The 15,886-nt window shown below is 43.2% G+C and overlaps 1 protein-coding gene across 4 annotated transcripts in view; it reads left to right on the top strand.

The window, feature by feature from the left end:
- Positions 1-14,571, top strand: part of usp32 (ubiquitin specific peptidase 32) — a 54,788-nt gene extending 40,217 nt beyond the window's left edge. For all 4 annotated transcript variants that reach the window (XM_088907138.1, XM_088907139.1, XM_088907140.1 and 1 more), the window contains 18 exons: positions 442-596; positions 1,230-1,311; positions 1,651-1,725; positions 2,345-2,483; positions 3,297-3,402; positions 3,534-3,707; positions 3,911-4,085; positions 4,213-4,364; positions 4,475-4,586; positions 4,783-4,976; positions 5,370-5,554; positions 5,860-5,946; positions 6,725-6,845; positions 7,718-7,909; positions 8,395-8,641; positions 9,258-9,688; positions 10,695-10,787; positions 11,206-14,571. In XM_088907138.1, coding sequence (XP_088763264.1) covers positions 442-596; positions 1,230-1,311; positions 1,651-1,725; positions 2,345-2,483; positions 3,297-3,402; positions 3,534-3,707; positions 3,911-4,085; positions 4,213-4,364; positions 4,475-4,586; positions 4,783-4,976; positions 5,370-5,554; positions 5,860-5,946; positions 6,725-6,845; positions 7,718-7,909; positions 8,395-8,641; positions 9,258-9,688; positions 10,695-10,787; positions 11,206-11,379 — 2,894 coding nt within the window. In that variant the 3' untranslated portion in view covers positions 11,380-14,571. The remainder of the gene's footprint in view (positions 1-441; positions 597-1,229; positions 1,312-1,650; positions 1,726-2,344; positions 2,484-3,296; positions 3,403-3,533; positions 3,708-3,910; positions 4,086-4,212; positions 4,365-4,474; positions 4,587-4,782; positions 4,977-5,369; positions 5,555-5,859; positions 5,947-6,724; positions 6,846-7,717; positions 7,910-8,394; positions 8,642-9,257; positions 9,689-10,694; positions 10,788-11,205) is intronic.
- Positions 14,572-15,886: the final 1,315 nt, after the last annotated feature.

The following is a 15,886-nucleotide window of genomic DNA, read 5'->3' on the forward strand; positions in this document are numbered from 1 at the left end:
TCTGGCCCCTAGCTCCACCGCTGACCGCTGGCCCCTAGCTCCACCACTGAACCCCTGGCCCCTAGCTCCACCGCTGACCCCTGGCCCCTAGCTCCACCGCTGACCCCTGGCCCCTAGCTCCACCGCTGACCCCCTGGCTCCTAGCTCCACCGCTGACCCCCTGGCTCCTAGCTCCACCGCTGACCCCCTGGCTCCTAGCTCCACCGCTGACCCCCTGGCCCCTAGCTCCACCGCTGACCCCCTGGCCCCTAGCTCCACCGCTGACCCCTGGCTCCTAGCTCCACCGTTTTTTGTGATTTCCTTTCTTATGTACTTTATAGTAGATAGTGATGCTTATGGGATGTCTTTTTTACACATGCTTGGAAAAATAATAAAGAGAAACACTAAGAACAGCAAGCTTTTGGAATATTTCTCAAAGTCCCGCTGCTGTGCCGCGCACAGGTAATGTTCCCTCGCCGAACGCCCCCCTGAAGCGTGTCCTGGCATACACTGGCTGCTTCAGCAGAATGGCCACCATCAAGGACATCCATGAGTACCTGTCCCAGAGGCTCCGCATCAAGGAGGAGGACATGCGGCTCTGGCTGTACAACAGCGAGGTATGGCACTGAGTTACTGGCCAGCTTTCTGCACTCAGCTGTGGAGAGCCACCTGCAGAGTTCAGGATCTTTGTTTTAGTCACATAGGAGTGAAAAAATGGTTAAACTTGGGGGGACTCTCAGCCAACATGCACAATGAAAAGACCTTGAGGTACAATTCACTGACAGCTATGTTTTTGACATTGCTCCAGTGCCCATAAACAGGACTTCTTGATCGAGACAGTTTCTTCTATCGCTGAGGTTAGGAAAGGCATATTCCATGGATTAATGTCTAGTTGGGTCACAGTGCTGCATTGTATCATCGGAGAGTTGGTTTGCAACATACGTGCCTTTAAAGGGTTTATCTAGATGATCGATAAGATCGTAAAGGCTTTTAATAGTCTTCCCTATTACTATACAGTCCACTAATAAAAACAGTCTACAGGTTGTCTCAGAAGGGAACAGGTTATGTACTAATCAGCTTCTCTTTTAAAAATTCAGGTCAAATAATGTGGCAGAGGTTTTGTTTTATTATTCATAATTTTTGTTCACATTTTAAACTTTAAAGTAATGTCGGTGAGTTCAGCAAATAATGTCAGTGCTACTATGTACTGTGCGAAGGAAAGTCACAGTGCTCGTTAAATGTCTTTGCAGAATTACCTGACTCTTCTTGATGATGAAGATCACACTTTAGAAGGTTTGAAGATTCATGATGAACAGCACCTAGTTATTGAAGGTATTTATTTAGCTACTGAATGTATTTTGAGCTTTACCAATTAATTGATCTGTTAGGATAGTGATCCTTCTTGCAGGGTCTTCTGGTTATCATGCTACCCAGACTCTTAATGAGTTAATTGAATTAATAAAGGTCTTAAAGGGGAACTGCAACACTTTTTATATTTCGGGGTTAGAAAGAATCAGCATTGATGAGTGCATTTCAAACCACAATAGAAGTAAAATGTACACAGTAACTTGTAAAACAAATAGCTCAACAGGACCAGGAACAAGAAACCCTGCGTTAAGGTCTTGTTTTGAGTGGGTAAGTATTGATATCTCTATGTATAATTTTTTTCAGTTCGTAACAAAGACATGAGCTGGCCAGAAGAGATGTCCTTCATAGCAAACAGCAGTAAAATGGATCGACACAAAGGTAATGATAGCTTTAACGTAGTTAATGCATTCACACTGGCATGTAGTCCTGACATTAATATAGTAGAACAAGCAATTATTTATTTTGGAAACATAAAGGTTAAAAGTCAGTGCTGGAGAGCGTTGCGGGGCCAATCCAAATGCAAATATTTGTGTTTGTATAGTTATGTATCTGGTAACAAAACTCAACCCTCCCTAAGGGCAGAATCTCTTAAAACCCCTCCCCAGTTAGGGCCAATTCACAGTAGCCAGTCAAAACAAACCTGCATATCTATGGAAGTGGAAATGAGCCAAAACACCTGACCAAGATCCACATGAGCACTGTGGATCATGCAAACTCCATGCAGACCTCACACTGGTACCTCAAACTGGTAGCAAACACAGGGTCCTTGGATTGATTAATGTGATGTATTTTTAAAAAGGTTTGCATTTATATTTTCAACAAACGAAATGCAATCTCCAGTTTGAATTGATCTTGGTTTTAGCAGAGTCTGATGCCGTACATCAACCTCGCTCAGACTGGAGGGCAGCCAGCCTTGTGTGTGTGTGTGACTGTGGTGTTGAATCAAGAATGAACTGTATTTATTGTATTTAGAACTCATGTATTATGTCTCTCACAGTTCCCACTGAAAAGGGGGCCACAGGTTTGAGTAATCTGGGGAACACATGCTTCATGAACTCCAGCATCCAGTGTGTGAGCAACACGAAGCCTTTAACACAGTACTTCATCTCAGGGAGACATCTCTACGAGCTCAATCGGTACACAAGCCAAACCTGGAACTGGGTTCCATTCTTGCCGAACGCTTTTGTGCTTTGTTCCATTTCAAAATTCTTTTGAATTCTGCAGTTTTTCATCTATTACATTTCTTTTCACATCTCAGTTGATTGTAAGCAGAAAAATGTTCCCATGGGGTGGTTAACTCCACTCGAGCATTAAGCACTCCAAAACTCCTGTTGTAAATTAATCCATTTTGGCAGTTTGGGGAATGTATAAAAATTATTAAGGAGTGCTGCTGAGCTGTTTTTTTAAATCGCTACCAAAAATCAGCTGCTAGCATTTAAAAAGATGTATCGTTTTTCATGTGAAAGGTTTATTATCAAATCAGAATGTAACTAGCTATTAAAACCTACTATGATAATAGAAAAATAAGGCTTCATGTCAGAGCTTCTCTGAGGCTTATTGATTTATACATGTAATATAATGCTCAATTTTGTAAATTTAATGCAAGTACTGATTGCTTTAAACACCCCTATTCTCTCTAATTACAATGATTTAAAATCTGCCTTCTATCAGAACATGACATCTGTGGTGAAGATTCATTAATTAACTTTCATTGGTTACATTTTGGCTCACTGATTCTTCATCGGCAAACCTCTTTTTTCCATGCATGGACATTTTATCTTTATCTTGTGTTTTAGCTTGGATTTTTAGTCGGTGCAATACATTAGACCTTTTAGACTGTCAGCATTGAGGCTGAAGATAAATTCTCTTTAAAAAAAACCATGCAGAACTGCGATTCTGTAAATGCAAACACAGTGTTAAACTAGGGATGCTTGTTTTTGTATCTGCAGGATGAATCCTATTGGGATGCGTGGCCATATGGCTAAATGCTATGGAGACCTGGTCCAGGAACTGTGGAGTGGAACGCAAAAGAATGTGGCTCCCCTCAAACTTAGGGTAGGCTTACATTTCTCTTGGCACTATCGCTGGCATCTCCTGCTCTTTTTTCGATTCTTAAATGCTTTATAATCCATGCAGCGTTGAAATGAAAAAAAAAAACTATTTTTTTCCCCTTCACAATCTGCTAGTGGACAATAGCAAAATACGCCCCACGGTTCAATGGCTTTCAGCAGCAAGACTCTCAGGAGCTCCTGGCGTTCCTGCTGGACGGACTCCACGAGGACCTGAACCGCGTCCATGACAAGCCGTACGTGGAGCTGAAGGACAGCGACGGGCGGCCGGACTGGGAGGTGGCCTCCGAGGTTAGACTGCCGCCAACGCTGGCGTCTCTGTAGTCGGGGTGCTTGGGCAGAAACGCATGGTTTATTAATGCACCCCCCTCGGCTTTGTGCTGTAAAGAGGATCGACAAGTGTACCTTGGGTGGGCCACGACCTTCTGTATGCTGAAACAGGCATCTATCTGTAAAGGCATCTATCTGTAATTCCCTGGGCCCTCTGCTTGTAGGCTTGGGAGAACCACCTGAGGAGAAACAAGTCCATAGTGGTGGACTTGTTCCATGGGCAGCTGAAGTCGCAGGTCAAGTGCAAAACATGTGGGCACATCAGCGCACGCTTCGACCCATTCAATTTCCTGTCTCTGCCCCTTCCCATGGACAGCTACATGCACTTAGAAATAACTGGTAAGTTACAGAGGGAGCTTCCCGAAGAGTCGAATCAGTTCTCATAAAGCAATACACACAGTGCTAGGACTTTCTCTGGCTTAACAGATTCTGTTGACAGTTTTTCGCTTTGTATTTTTCCATTCAGTCATCAAGTTGGACGGTTCCACCCCAGTTCGGTATGGCCTACGCCTGAATATGGATGAGAAGTACACGGGTTTGAAGAAACAGCTCAGTGAGCTCTGCGTCCTGAAACCTGACCAGATCCTCCTGGCAGAGGTCCACGCTTCCAACATTAAGGTGGGAGAAGGAGGAGGGGGAAAGCCTTTTGTGTCAGTAAATCCCGTACACATTGAATTCAGGGACTGAAAGGAAGCCCAGCTGAATTGACTGTTTGGTTTTGCCGTCAGAATTTCCCGCTGGACAACCAAAAAGTGCGCCTGTCTGTGAGTGGATTTCTCTGCGCCTTTGAGATTCCAGTCCCAGGATCACCTACATCCATTTCTTCTCCCTCATCGACAGGTGAGCTCTGTTTATCTGAACTCTCAGTACAACCAAGGCAGTACCTTTCCCTATTTTAGTATTAATCTGAAGATATTTAGCAGTAGTCAGAGGCTGCTGGTACTTGCTTCTTCCAAGACAAAGATTCTTAGATGCCAAGGAAACTTGCCTTGATTTATCTGAAAGGTGTGATTGTTGATCTTTACTGCTTTTATAGAGGTTGCACCTTTGGCTAACGGAATACCTGCCATGGCCTCCAATGGGAATTCCCTCATTCCCAATGGAATGCCGAGCACTGTGGTGCCCTGTGGGACAGAGAAAACACTCGCCAATGGAGTTCCCAACGGACATGTGGTGCCCCTTCAAGACAGCCCCTTTACTGGATACATCATTGCTATTCACAGGAAAATGGTGAGTGTCTATTCTGTGTAATACTACTGGCATCAGTGCGGTGAAATGAGATCTGGAAACGAACCTTTGTCTCAGGAAATAGGATTATTTTTTCATTCAGGCTTTAATTCATCAGCTGCATGTTTGTAATAAAGCAGATTTGTGCATGTGGAATTTAGAAACGATTTACATCATTGATTTTTTTTTCTCAGATCAATAATCTGGGGATCTTGTAGCTAACGTTATTTATTATTTATACGTTTGATAGAAGTAACACGGTTACTTTACTTCTGTGTATTTTCAGTCATCGACAAGGTTAAGTGTTCTGAATACAGTCCTTGTTCTTCCTCTATTAGAGTTGTGTCCGGTCACTTGCCTCAGTGTTGCTCTAACAAGAGGATTCTTCATCTACAGATGCGGACAGAGCTGTACTTCCTGTCCTCTCAGAAGAACCGGCCCAGCTTGTTCGGGATGCCCCTGATCGTCCCGTGCACAGTGCACACCAGGAAGAGAGATCTGTATGACGCTGTTTGGATCCAGGTGTCCCGTCTGGCCAGCCCTCTGCCCCCACAGGAGGCCAGTAACCATGCCCAAGACTGGTCAGTATATGCAGGGACTGCAGCTCTCAGCTGCTCACTGCTTGGAGTATCAAATGCTGATATTTAGAATAGTATAAGCTCTCATGACTGCAGACAGAGAGTTCAGGGATAGAAAGATGTTGCACAGCTTTTTTGGTCTTAGAAAGTACACATACTCTATATGTGATGTACTGTCTATACATGGAATGCAAATGTACAGTAGCTGTACATGTTTAAATGTCACATTTAACTTTGAAAGCATATTGTGCAAGGCTAGTTGCTGGCTTCACCACTGAGTTTGATTGCAGCATTGTCTGGTCTTCCAGTGACGACAGCATGGGCTACCAGTATCCCTTCACACTCCGTGTGGTCCAGAAGGATGGAAACTCCTGTGCATGGTGTCCCTGGTACAGGTGAGGATTAACCTCTCCTTTTAACACGTGACAGTTGTGGAGAGCTGTACTAAATTACCGGTTCCATAACAATGCCTTTGTGTTTTGCATGAATGTTATTAAAAACACATTTATAGTTTGTATTATCTTGTGTTTTGGAACATACACTGGCAGCAGTATAGAGTTTTTTTAAGTACAGATAAGCTCTGTTAAAGCAAAATAACTTACACTTACATATCAAAAGTACACTTATGATATAAAGCAAAATCTTATTTTGGGTCAAGCTTCTTAGTATTTTTTACATTTTTAGATTTTGATTTCCTAGCATTTAATTAAAAAATCGTTGTTTTTTGCAAGAATCATGGGTAAGTCTTCACCTTATGTTGTGGAAAGCAGTGACTCAGACTTGGGCAACAGAATGCAGTTGTGTTTGGGGCTCTTTAAGCTTGAGGGTCCTTGGTTCACACCCTGTTAGGGACGTTGCTGTTGCTCGCTTGACCATGATTCTTCACTTTGGTTGATCTAGTAAACACGTCCTGCTCTGTAAATGGGTCCAACTTATTCTCAATAGGGTTTTGTGGTTAAACGAAAGGATCAATAGAAGATGATAATGTGCGTGAGCTGTGGCTTTTGTAAAAAGAGTGGATTCCCTGGATAGGACAGCTCAGTGGGGAAGATCAATTATTTATTATGTTTTCCCCCAAAAAAATAACCACTGTTATTTTTGTGTTTTGAGGGTCTATAATATCGAATTGAAATATTACATCTTAATAGGAATTGTCTTGTTGCGTCTTTTCAGGTTCTGCAGAGGCTGTACAATAGACTGCAATGAGGAAAGGGCTTCAGTTGGAAATGCATACATTGCTGTAGACTGGGACCCCACTGCACTGCACCTTCGCTACCAGACTTCCCAAGAAAGGGTAAGAACACACTCTGAACTCCCAACACAAAGCATACAGGTCCCACAATTCATCAGTCATCAGGTTCCACGCGAGGCACATTTAGAAGTGAAAGGTGTTTAATCATTTAAAGGAGAACTCCTCAGACAGGTTATTAAATCTCGGTAACAAAATAAATTCAGTGATGCTACAGAAAAAAATTACAAATTTCGAATTAGGCACAAAATCGTGAACTTTGTGAAAGATTTTACTGTAAGTCGCCATGTTATCGCAAACCCGCATTTGAGTTCTCACGAATTGCGACATGATCCGGCCCTTCCGGCTCACTAGTCACCGTAATGACTGATGTAATGTGATGTACAGGTTGTGCAGCATGCATTTCACCACGGAAATGTTCCAACGTGATCTGCATGCGGAGTGAACAAGTAGTATTTGTCGGCAAAACTGTGTTAAAATCAAAAGCAATATTTCTGGTGGATTAAAAGATGTAAACAAGCAGGCTTGTGAATAAAATGTCATAGCGCAGCTTCACCTCACCAGAAGTTTTGTTGCCTCATTCTGAATCGCAGAACATGGCGTTGCACATCAAGTGGACAAGTTTGTCTATTTGGCGATGTAGATTGGAGGTTTCACAAGATACCATGTACATTTTACATTTATTGCAGTTTGAAATGCACTCATCAGTGCCGATTCTTCCTTACCTCAAAATTCTGGAACTAACGTTGCAGTTCCCCTTTAATCAGACATATGAGTGCCTGCTCTTGACCCGCTGCTGGCACTGTGTGCTTCCTGCAGGCGTCCCCACGCTTCACGTAGGTGGCTGCGCTGTTTCGCGGAAGGCAGGCGCGCGTGTTTTGTCCGCCGACGGCAATGCTGTGGCGGCTGTGTTTCAGGTGGTGGAGGAGCACGAGAGCGTGGAGCTCAGTCGGCGGGCCCAGGCCGAGCCCATCAGCCTGGACAGCTGCCTGCGCGCCTTCACCAGTGAGGAGGAGCTGGGCGAGGACGAGATGTACTACTGCTCCAAGTGCAAGACCCACCGCCTGGCCACCAAGAAGCTTGACCTCTGGAGGCTGCCCCCCGTCCTGGTAAGTGAGCCACCATGTACTCCTTTTAAAGAGTTTCTGCCCGGTGAGACTCGCATCTCGGTCTGCTCCTTAATTTAAATGCACGTTTCGAAGGCCAAGCGAGGGAGTGATTTCCAAAAATGCTAACGAGTCCCGAATCAAGTGGCTAGATTAGTGCAGGTGGGTAGCTGCGTAGGCTGCAAAGGAACAAGTAATAGGTTTATTCCATGCTGAAAAGAGTGTCGGACCCAAAGAAGGCTCCACAGCCGAAACGTTGTGTTTCCTTTCTTCTCTTTTCAGAATGGAATAAACCTATTACAAGTCTTGTGACTTCCTGTGTAAAGCAGGGAGGACTGGGGTCAATTGTGCTTTGCTTTCTCCTCCCCGGAGGTGCAGTGCCCAGCTGTAAAGAATAGAAGGAAGGCAATAGTATCGATGTAATAATATTCCCAGCTGGAACCCCAGGAGTTGCGTTAACACTGCTTGCGGATCTCCCTTTTCCCCAGATAATCCACCTGAAGCGCTTCCAGTTTGTCAATGGCCGCTGGATCAAGTCGCAGAAGATCGTGAAGTTCCCCCGCGAGAGGTTCGATCCCAGCGCCTTCCTGGTGCCCCGGGACGCGGGCGCGTGCCAGCGAGGGCGGGCGGAGTGCCAGGGGGAGGAGCTGGCGGAGGTGGGCGTGGCGCAGACGGCCGGGAGCGGGGACGCCGGCACGGCCGCCCCCGGCACTGCAGTGACGCACAGTATTAAAGGTCTGTGCTTCTCTCTGCACGCGCCCTCCACTCGCGTGGGGCTGCATCTCCGGATGTGCCGGTCCCTGTCCTCATTCAGTGCAGTTTATCTGTCCTGTGCAGAAGTGCAATGAAATGCTTATTTGCACGTGCTCTCCTAGACAGCGACATTCATGGATTCACCAAAAGCAAACACAGGACAGCAGCAGCAACCACAAGTTAAATAACATACAACTTAACAAAAAACATCAGTGTGAGCCAGTGGTAAGGGTAGAGTTCAGTAATCTGACAACTTGTGGGAAGAAGCTGTCTCTGAATCTGGAAGTTTGTGCCTTTATGCTCCTATAACGCTTACCAGAGGGGAGGAGAGAGAAGTGAGAAACCAGGATGACTGGTATTCTTAGCAAAACTTTTTTTTAACTTTTCATTAACGTTTCCAAAATAGATCCACCCACCACACTTCTTATCTGGCTGCAGAACATAACCAAATATTAACTTATTATGACAGATAATCAGAGCGCTTCTGTACATTTGGAATATGAGCTTAGATTTGTTTGATTTCGGAGGTGTGTGTGCATGTGTCTTGTCCACGTATACACTGCAATCACACGTTCTTTGTTTTGCCTTTCTGTTTTAGCCTCTCCTGGGCCTGGGAGGAAAAGCACTAACCCCTTAAGCAGGAACAGCAGCCCCTGCAACAGTCCCAAAACCCCAGGGAAGAACAAGGGACGCCTGAGGCTCCCCCAGCTGGGCAGCAGGCACAAGCTGTCCAACAGCAAGGAGAACCTGGACAGCTGCAGAGAGGGCTCCGGCGAGCTGGACCAGGGACCGGTGGCGGACCTGGAGCCCAGCAGCGGGGTGGGGGTGGCAGAGGGGAACGGGCAGGACATCTGGCCTGGGGAGGCGCCAGGCAGGGACTGCGAGGCAGTCATGGTGAACGGACTCGGACTCGGACACGAGCCTGGCCAGAGCAATGGCCACGCAGAAACCGTCATGGACTCGGAGAGCTTTCACCACCAAAGAGATGAAATCTGCTTGAAGCCTGTCTACAATTTATATGCAATTTCAGTAGGTGTTTTCAGTGGAGTCGGCCCGCAGTGTCTTAGAGTGGCACAATTAACTGAGCAGTCATTTGCAGAACCATGTTGTTCGAGCTGGGGTCTAGTGCAGCGAATTAATTTGCACTCCTGAACCACTTGATGTTGTGAACTAGTGACGGATGGGAGCAATGCATGTTTTCACTGGGAGTGCTTTGACATCTTTATAGTCACAGACTAATGCATTTCCTTTCGTCCTGCCACGAAAACCCTGCCCAGCGTGCAAACCTGTCCTCTGCCTGTACCGTGCACTGCACGTGGTGAATGTGTCAGTAACAAGGGAAAGGGGCGCCACGAGAACAAGATCGTATTTACTGAATAATAAGTGAGGGCTTGATGGCATGGTGGCGCAGTGGCTAGCATTGCCGCCTTGTATTTCTGGGGGCCTGGGATCGATTCCTGAGGTGCTGTCTGTCTGTGTGGAGTCTGCATGTTCTCCCCACGTTCGTGTGGGTCTACTATTGGTTCTCTGTTTTCCTCTCACAGTCCAAAGGCATACTGGTAGGTTAATTGGCTTCTGGATAAATTGGCCCTGGTGTGTCTGTGTCTGTGTCTGTGTCTGTGTCTGTGTCTGTCTGTGTCTGTCTGTGTCTGTCTGTGTCTGTCTGTGTCTGTCTGTGTCTGTCTGTGTCTGTCTGTCTGTCTGTCTGTCTGTCTGTCTGTCTGTCTGTCTGTCTGTCTGTCTGTCTGTCTGTCTGTCTGTCTGTCTGTCTGTGTGTGTGTGTGTGTGTGTGTGTGTGCCTGCCCGTCCTGCAATGGACTGCCATCCAATCCAGGAGCGTACCTCGCCTTGCGCCTGTTGCTTTCTGGGAGAGACTCCACTTCCCTGCAACCCTGAATTAGAGGAACTAGTTAAAAAAAAGGATGGATGGATAACTGAGGGCGAGTTTTTGCCCCGTTGGCTCGATTGTTTGAGGTTTATTTTTGTAGTGATTCAGTTTTTTCACGTTTTCCTCACTCTTTACATGTTCTTGCAGTGCCATTCAGGAATCCTGGGAGGAGGCCACTATGTGACATATGCCAAAAACCCCAATGAAAAGTGGTACTGTTACAATGACAGCAGCTGTAAGGTAAGGGACTTTTGTGATTAAACGGATGCGCTCTGGAGTGCTGTCCAGTGCTAAACCAGTGCTGTCTCTGGAGAAGGACACTTCAGATACCCCCTTGGTCGTGACCCAGACCAAAAAATAAAACATCCATTTAAACCAAAAGAATCACCCAGAATGTATTCAGTGTTTAATCCATGGGTGTCTGGAACAAGTTACCCAGACATGTAATTAAAAGAAACTTGGCTAGCAGCTTTAAGAAACGACTGGAGGAGATCCTCAGATCAATTGCCTACTACAGACAAAATACAGTAGATGAGCCACCTGTTGTGACCTGTATTGTGCAATTGCGTCCGAAGTTTACCGCATTGAAGTAAAAGAGTAGGTGTGAAATATCTAATTAAGCGTTTTTTCCAAACCTTGTATTGTTTCAATTCTCCAGGAGGTGCATTCTGAAGAGATTGACACAGACTCTGCCTACATCCTCTTCTATGAGCAGGAGGGAGTAGATTATTCGCAGTTCCTGCCGAAGATTGATGGGAAAAAAATGGCGGACACTAGCAGCATGGACGAAGATTTCGAGTCGGACTACAAGAAGTACTGTGTTCTCCAGTGACCCTGTGTGCTTCCACTAAAGACATTCTGGTAACTCGTGAACATGGTCGCGCTCGGAAGAAAGGAAGGGGATAACAACCTTGCGAAGCCGAAGTTTCCCGGCTGCGGGCAGGTGGAAATTAGATGGAGTCATCCCTTGATTAAGAAGCACAAAATGGCGTTATTTTAAGTAGTCATCAAATACAGAACTTCTTCATAGATGGTTGCTTTTTTTTTTTAATTGTGGTACTTTCCAGTTATTTCAGGTGTGTAATTTATATAAAAAAAGTCCTGTATTGCCATTTGCCAAGTGAACAAATGTGTCCTGCTTAAGCACTAACTGGAATGCAGTGGGTGTAAATGGGAAATCCAGCGCCCTCTATGGCTTTGAGGAAGAATTTCCATTACACTGAAATACAGCTACTCCTAATTAAAAAGAAATCCAATGTTGATTGAAAGGCTTAAAGGGTTTTCAATATTTGCGTGATAGTAGAAAACCTCATATGCTACCTCAGTTTTTTTGCAGTGTATTGGCTAATTGTAACAGTAACACTTTTTCAAACTTTGGGGCTTAAATATAGGGGATAGTGTAAACTATCTAACTTTTCTTACTGCTCCTATATGTTTTGGAAAAGCGTACCCACTCGCATTTGAAATCAACTTGCGCACTTTCTCCTTGTAAAATATAAAGTCTAAATTATATGAGGTTATGGAATAAAACTGTCCCCTCCCAAGCATACCCTGAAGAATGATACATTTTCCAGATTTTAACAAAGCAACTGCCAAAACTAGGTTTTGTGCTTAAATTTATTAGAGGTGTATTTAAGACGTATTTAGTGAATTGGGTGCTCCATCTTTTTAACTTGCAAGTCTGAATGAAAATATATTGGTTTATTTACAGGATCTGTGCCATATATTTCAAAGAGTCTTAGCCACTTTAATTTTATATATATATTAATTTGTGAAGTGTTTTGTAGCAATTTATTTTTATGAAAGCCTACCATTTTTCTTTTTTAATGACCACATTATATCTCTACATTTCCTAGCTTCAGGAATTTCACAGTCCCAATGGTTTTGCTTGGGTGCTCCATTTCAATTTTTTATTTTAAGTTTGGGTGTTAAATACAGCTGCACTCTTATCTCTTAACTCATAACTTTTAAGATTTAATTTTTTTCTTTCACTTTTGTGCTTGGCATTTTCCAAATGATGAAAGGGTCTTTAAAAAAAACAATGTGACAATTTTTCTGGTTAGAAGTGCTGATTAGCGTTTTGGAGAGACTTGAGCTTGGAGAATCCTGCAGTGATTTATAAACTCCAGTATCTTGCTAAGTGAGGTTCTGGTTTTTGTTTGAAAGAGAGTTTGCCCTTAATTGTTGGGTTTATCAATTGTTTTAGCATTGTTTTATGTCCTACAATGTTGTTAATTGGCTGGCAGGCCAGTGGAACCACACAAAGCTTTTGTAAAGATCCTTTTTATCATTCTGTGAATGTTCTGTATCAGGCCCTTCATTTTGCTCCGATGCAATATCATCATCATCATTATTCTTGGATTTACGCAGGCAGCAGCCCAGTGCTAAAGTATTCAGCTTGTTGCAGTTTTGTCTGTTAGTTTTAATTTATTCTATTATTTTTAGTTTTCAGGGGGTCCATGTCAACCTAGGTTGTGGAGCTAGAGTCTGATGTTTTTTTTAAAAGGCAGAGCTTCTGCTAAATTGCCTGTGGTTATCACCTTAAAAAACCACAAGCCCCTAAACTTACTGTAGCCCTGAGAGCCTTCCTACCCTAGACATCTGTACCTCTGAGATGATTAATGTGATTGAAAGTTTAATTGTAGTTCTGTCAAGTTCTCTTGTGAGAGAAACAGCTCCTTCATCTGACACTGAAACACCCAGTCTTTCATTGTGGAAACTAACATGCAGCTAGAGTGTGGGACATCTAGTTCATCTTCACATTTAACGGGCACTGAAATTATTGCATTTTAATAAAACTTAATTATTTTGGGGGGATAACTTCACTGTGATGAAATTTCTATTTTGAATCCTTTTGTTTTCTGATACTGTTTGTTTTAGAACATTTGTAGTATATCTGCTGATGAGGATTTTGGGGCTCTAGGCTAAGTGGGGAGAAACGGGGTATCATAAAAAAAAAATGAGTCAAGGTTGTATGAATTGTAGTTCTGGAAGAACAAACCTTTAAAAAAAACACGCACTTTTCTAACTGCTCTGAATCAGCCAGTAAACATTTATCTGTAGATGGGTCACACGTTTCACCTTTCACATCTGCTTACCATTCTGTTTGTGGTTCTGGAAGGCTGGATAGCCAACAGTGTCCTGGACTCTTCCAGTCCATTGTTCCACACAGAAATCAGCCACAACGACTACAGAGCAGAGCTCTGGCCTTCTCCTTTTTTAAAAATTAAGGTGCGCCCAGAAAGCACATTGAACTGTCCGCCTACAACTTTTATTTCTTACCTAACATGTGCTTCAAGAAAAAAAAGGATAACTGTCTATCTAAAAGAAGGAAATGCAGCACAAAAAAGATATTAATGCAAAGGGGCACTAGTGATAAATGTGAATCTTTTTTTAAATAAAAATACTATGCGCTGCAACCTGCAGTAGCAACCTACAAATTCGAATTGTTTTTAAAACATTACAAACAACACTTGTTTGGCTCCTGATCTAGCTGGGCGTTTTATGAGAAGTTTTTACCTAAACGTTAACTTAACTGGACATTCTTAAAATGCTCAAAATCTCCTCCTAGTATGCATACTGATGGCATTTTATTTTAGAACTTGTTTTGGTTAACTATCTTCGCTTGTTCATCCCGAGTTAATGTATTAATTCTTTGGCAGAAACTTTGATCTATTGGCAGGTAGTGCAATCTACTACTGAATTGTATGTTTTTTTGTCTATAATATTAGTTGTAATCTTTTTTTTGGGTTAAATTAATTTTCATGGATTGCCAGAGATTTATTAAGTTAATTTACATTTATTTTGTAAAGTGTTGTTAAAAAAATAAAAAAACGACATTGCACTGACTTTAATTTTGGAGAGAAAAATGTACATAAAGTGTTTTGTAAATAAACCAATAAAACTGATGTATTGGAATATGAACTGTAAAAATGTACTTGTAGTTGTATATGGAGTGAAACTGTTCATCTGTAACTATTATTCAAGCAACAAATTAAATACTGCGGATGCAATTAAACATTGATTGGCAGCACTGATTTTTTTCATTCTGGTTCAGTTTCTCAGAATTTAGAGGTTTGTTTCATTGGAATGGCTAAATATTTTCCCTTATAATGTCCTTTATACAAAGGACATGTACAGTATACTGTATGTTATGTCCTTTTTTATGAAGTTTCCAAATCACTTGTCAATAGATGATAAAAGAACAGCACAGATAGCTTTGGGAGCAGGAGTCAGGGTCAGGTTGTAGTATGTAGTATGTAGTACAGGTGAAGGTTTTTATCGGTACTTACAGGGATCCAATCTTGAAGGTTCTTCCATAGGTTTGTATATAAAAACATGTGCAAAGTTTTGAAGAAAACCCAGTAGTGAAGGTCTAGTCAAAAAGCTCTTTGTGAATTTGTTATGTCTATCCCTGAAGAAGCTATTGCACTGCAGCATTTTAAGATACTACCCCATGACAAGTAACGAGGATGTCAATTAAGACTGCAGTTTATTTATGTATAGTACTTTTAAGTTTAAATGTGCAATTATAATCTAATTTGAGGTCTTCCACTTAGGGCCATATAAGCATGTATTTCACATGCAGAACCATCCAAAATGGGCCATAGGGTAAGAATGAAAATCTTTAATCAACCTGTAGTATTGGTGAAGACCAGTCTCGCTGTGTGTATTTGTAGGGACTGTCAGTGTGCAAACAAACCCAGTGTCTGCACAGGCCAAGCTCTTGTGCTTGACAGAGGAAACTGAATCTCCCCCCTCCCCCTCCTCACCCCGTTGCTCTGACTGGGAACTTTCTGCCACTCCCTCCTCCAGTGAGACGTACCTGCAAGCTGCAGACAACTGAACGCAGCGGACGAGTGATTGCAGAGTTAAATCAAAGGCCGGAAACCTTGCATGCTTTTCAGCCTCTGGTGGGGTGGTGGGGGACTGCTGCAAATACACTGCTTGCAACAACAAAGAAAACAGCTGCATTTTAATCATGATAACAAATACCCAACGACCCAGCTCAGATCAGAGCCTTTTCTCCAAAGCTTTTCAGATCCTCTCCTCTGTACTGACACAGGCAAAGCTGCTTCTTTGCAAATAATTCAATTCATCTAGTTAAGCCCTCTGCACTAAACTGATAACATTATTTTTTATGCCTATTGATTTCTATTTGACTGCCTAAAGTACATACATATGTAACGAGCTGTAGTCAGCACATTGGTCCCAGTGACCAATGACACTTCTCATCACTCATGGGAAGGACCTATTGTGGGTGTCTGAAAGTCTTTTTTTTAAGTCCCCCTGTAGTCACGTGACAGAGGATGTAGCGGCTGATGACTTCACAGCCTTTT

The sequence above is a fragment of the Atractosteus spatula genome, chromosome 27 (genome assembly GCF_055471065.1).
Source record: "Atractosteus spatula isolate fAtrSpa1 chromosome 27, fAtrSpa1.hap1, whole genome shotgun sequence".
Classification (NCBI taxonomy): domain Eukaryota; kingdom Metazoa; phylum Chordata; class Actinopteri; order Semionotiformes; family Lepisosteidae; genus Atractosteus; species Atractosteus spatula.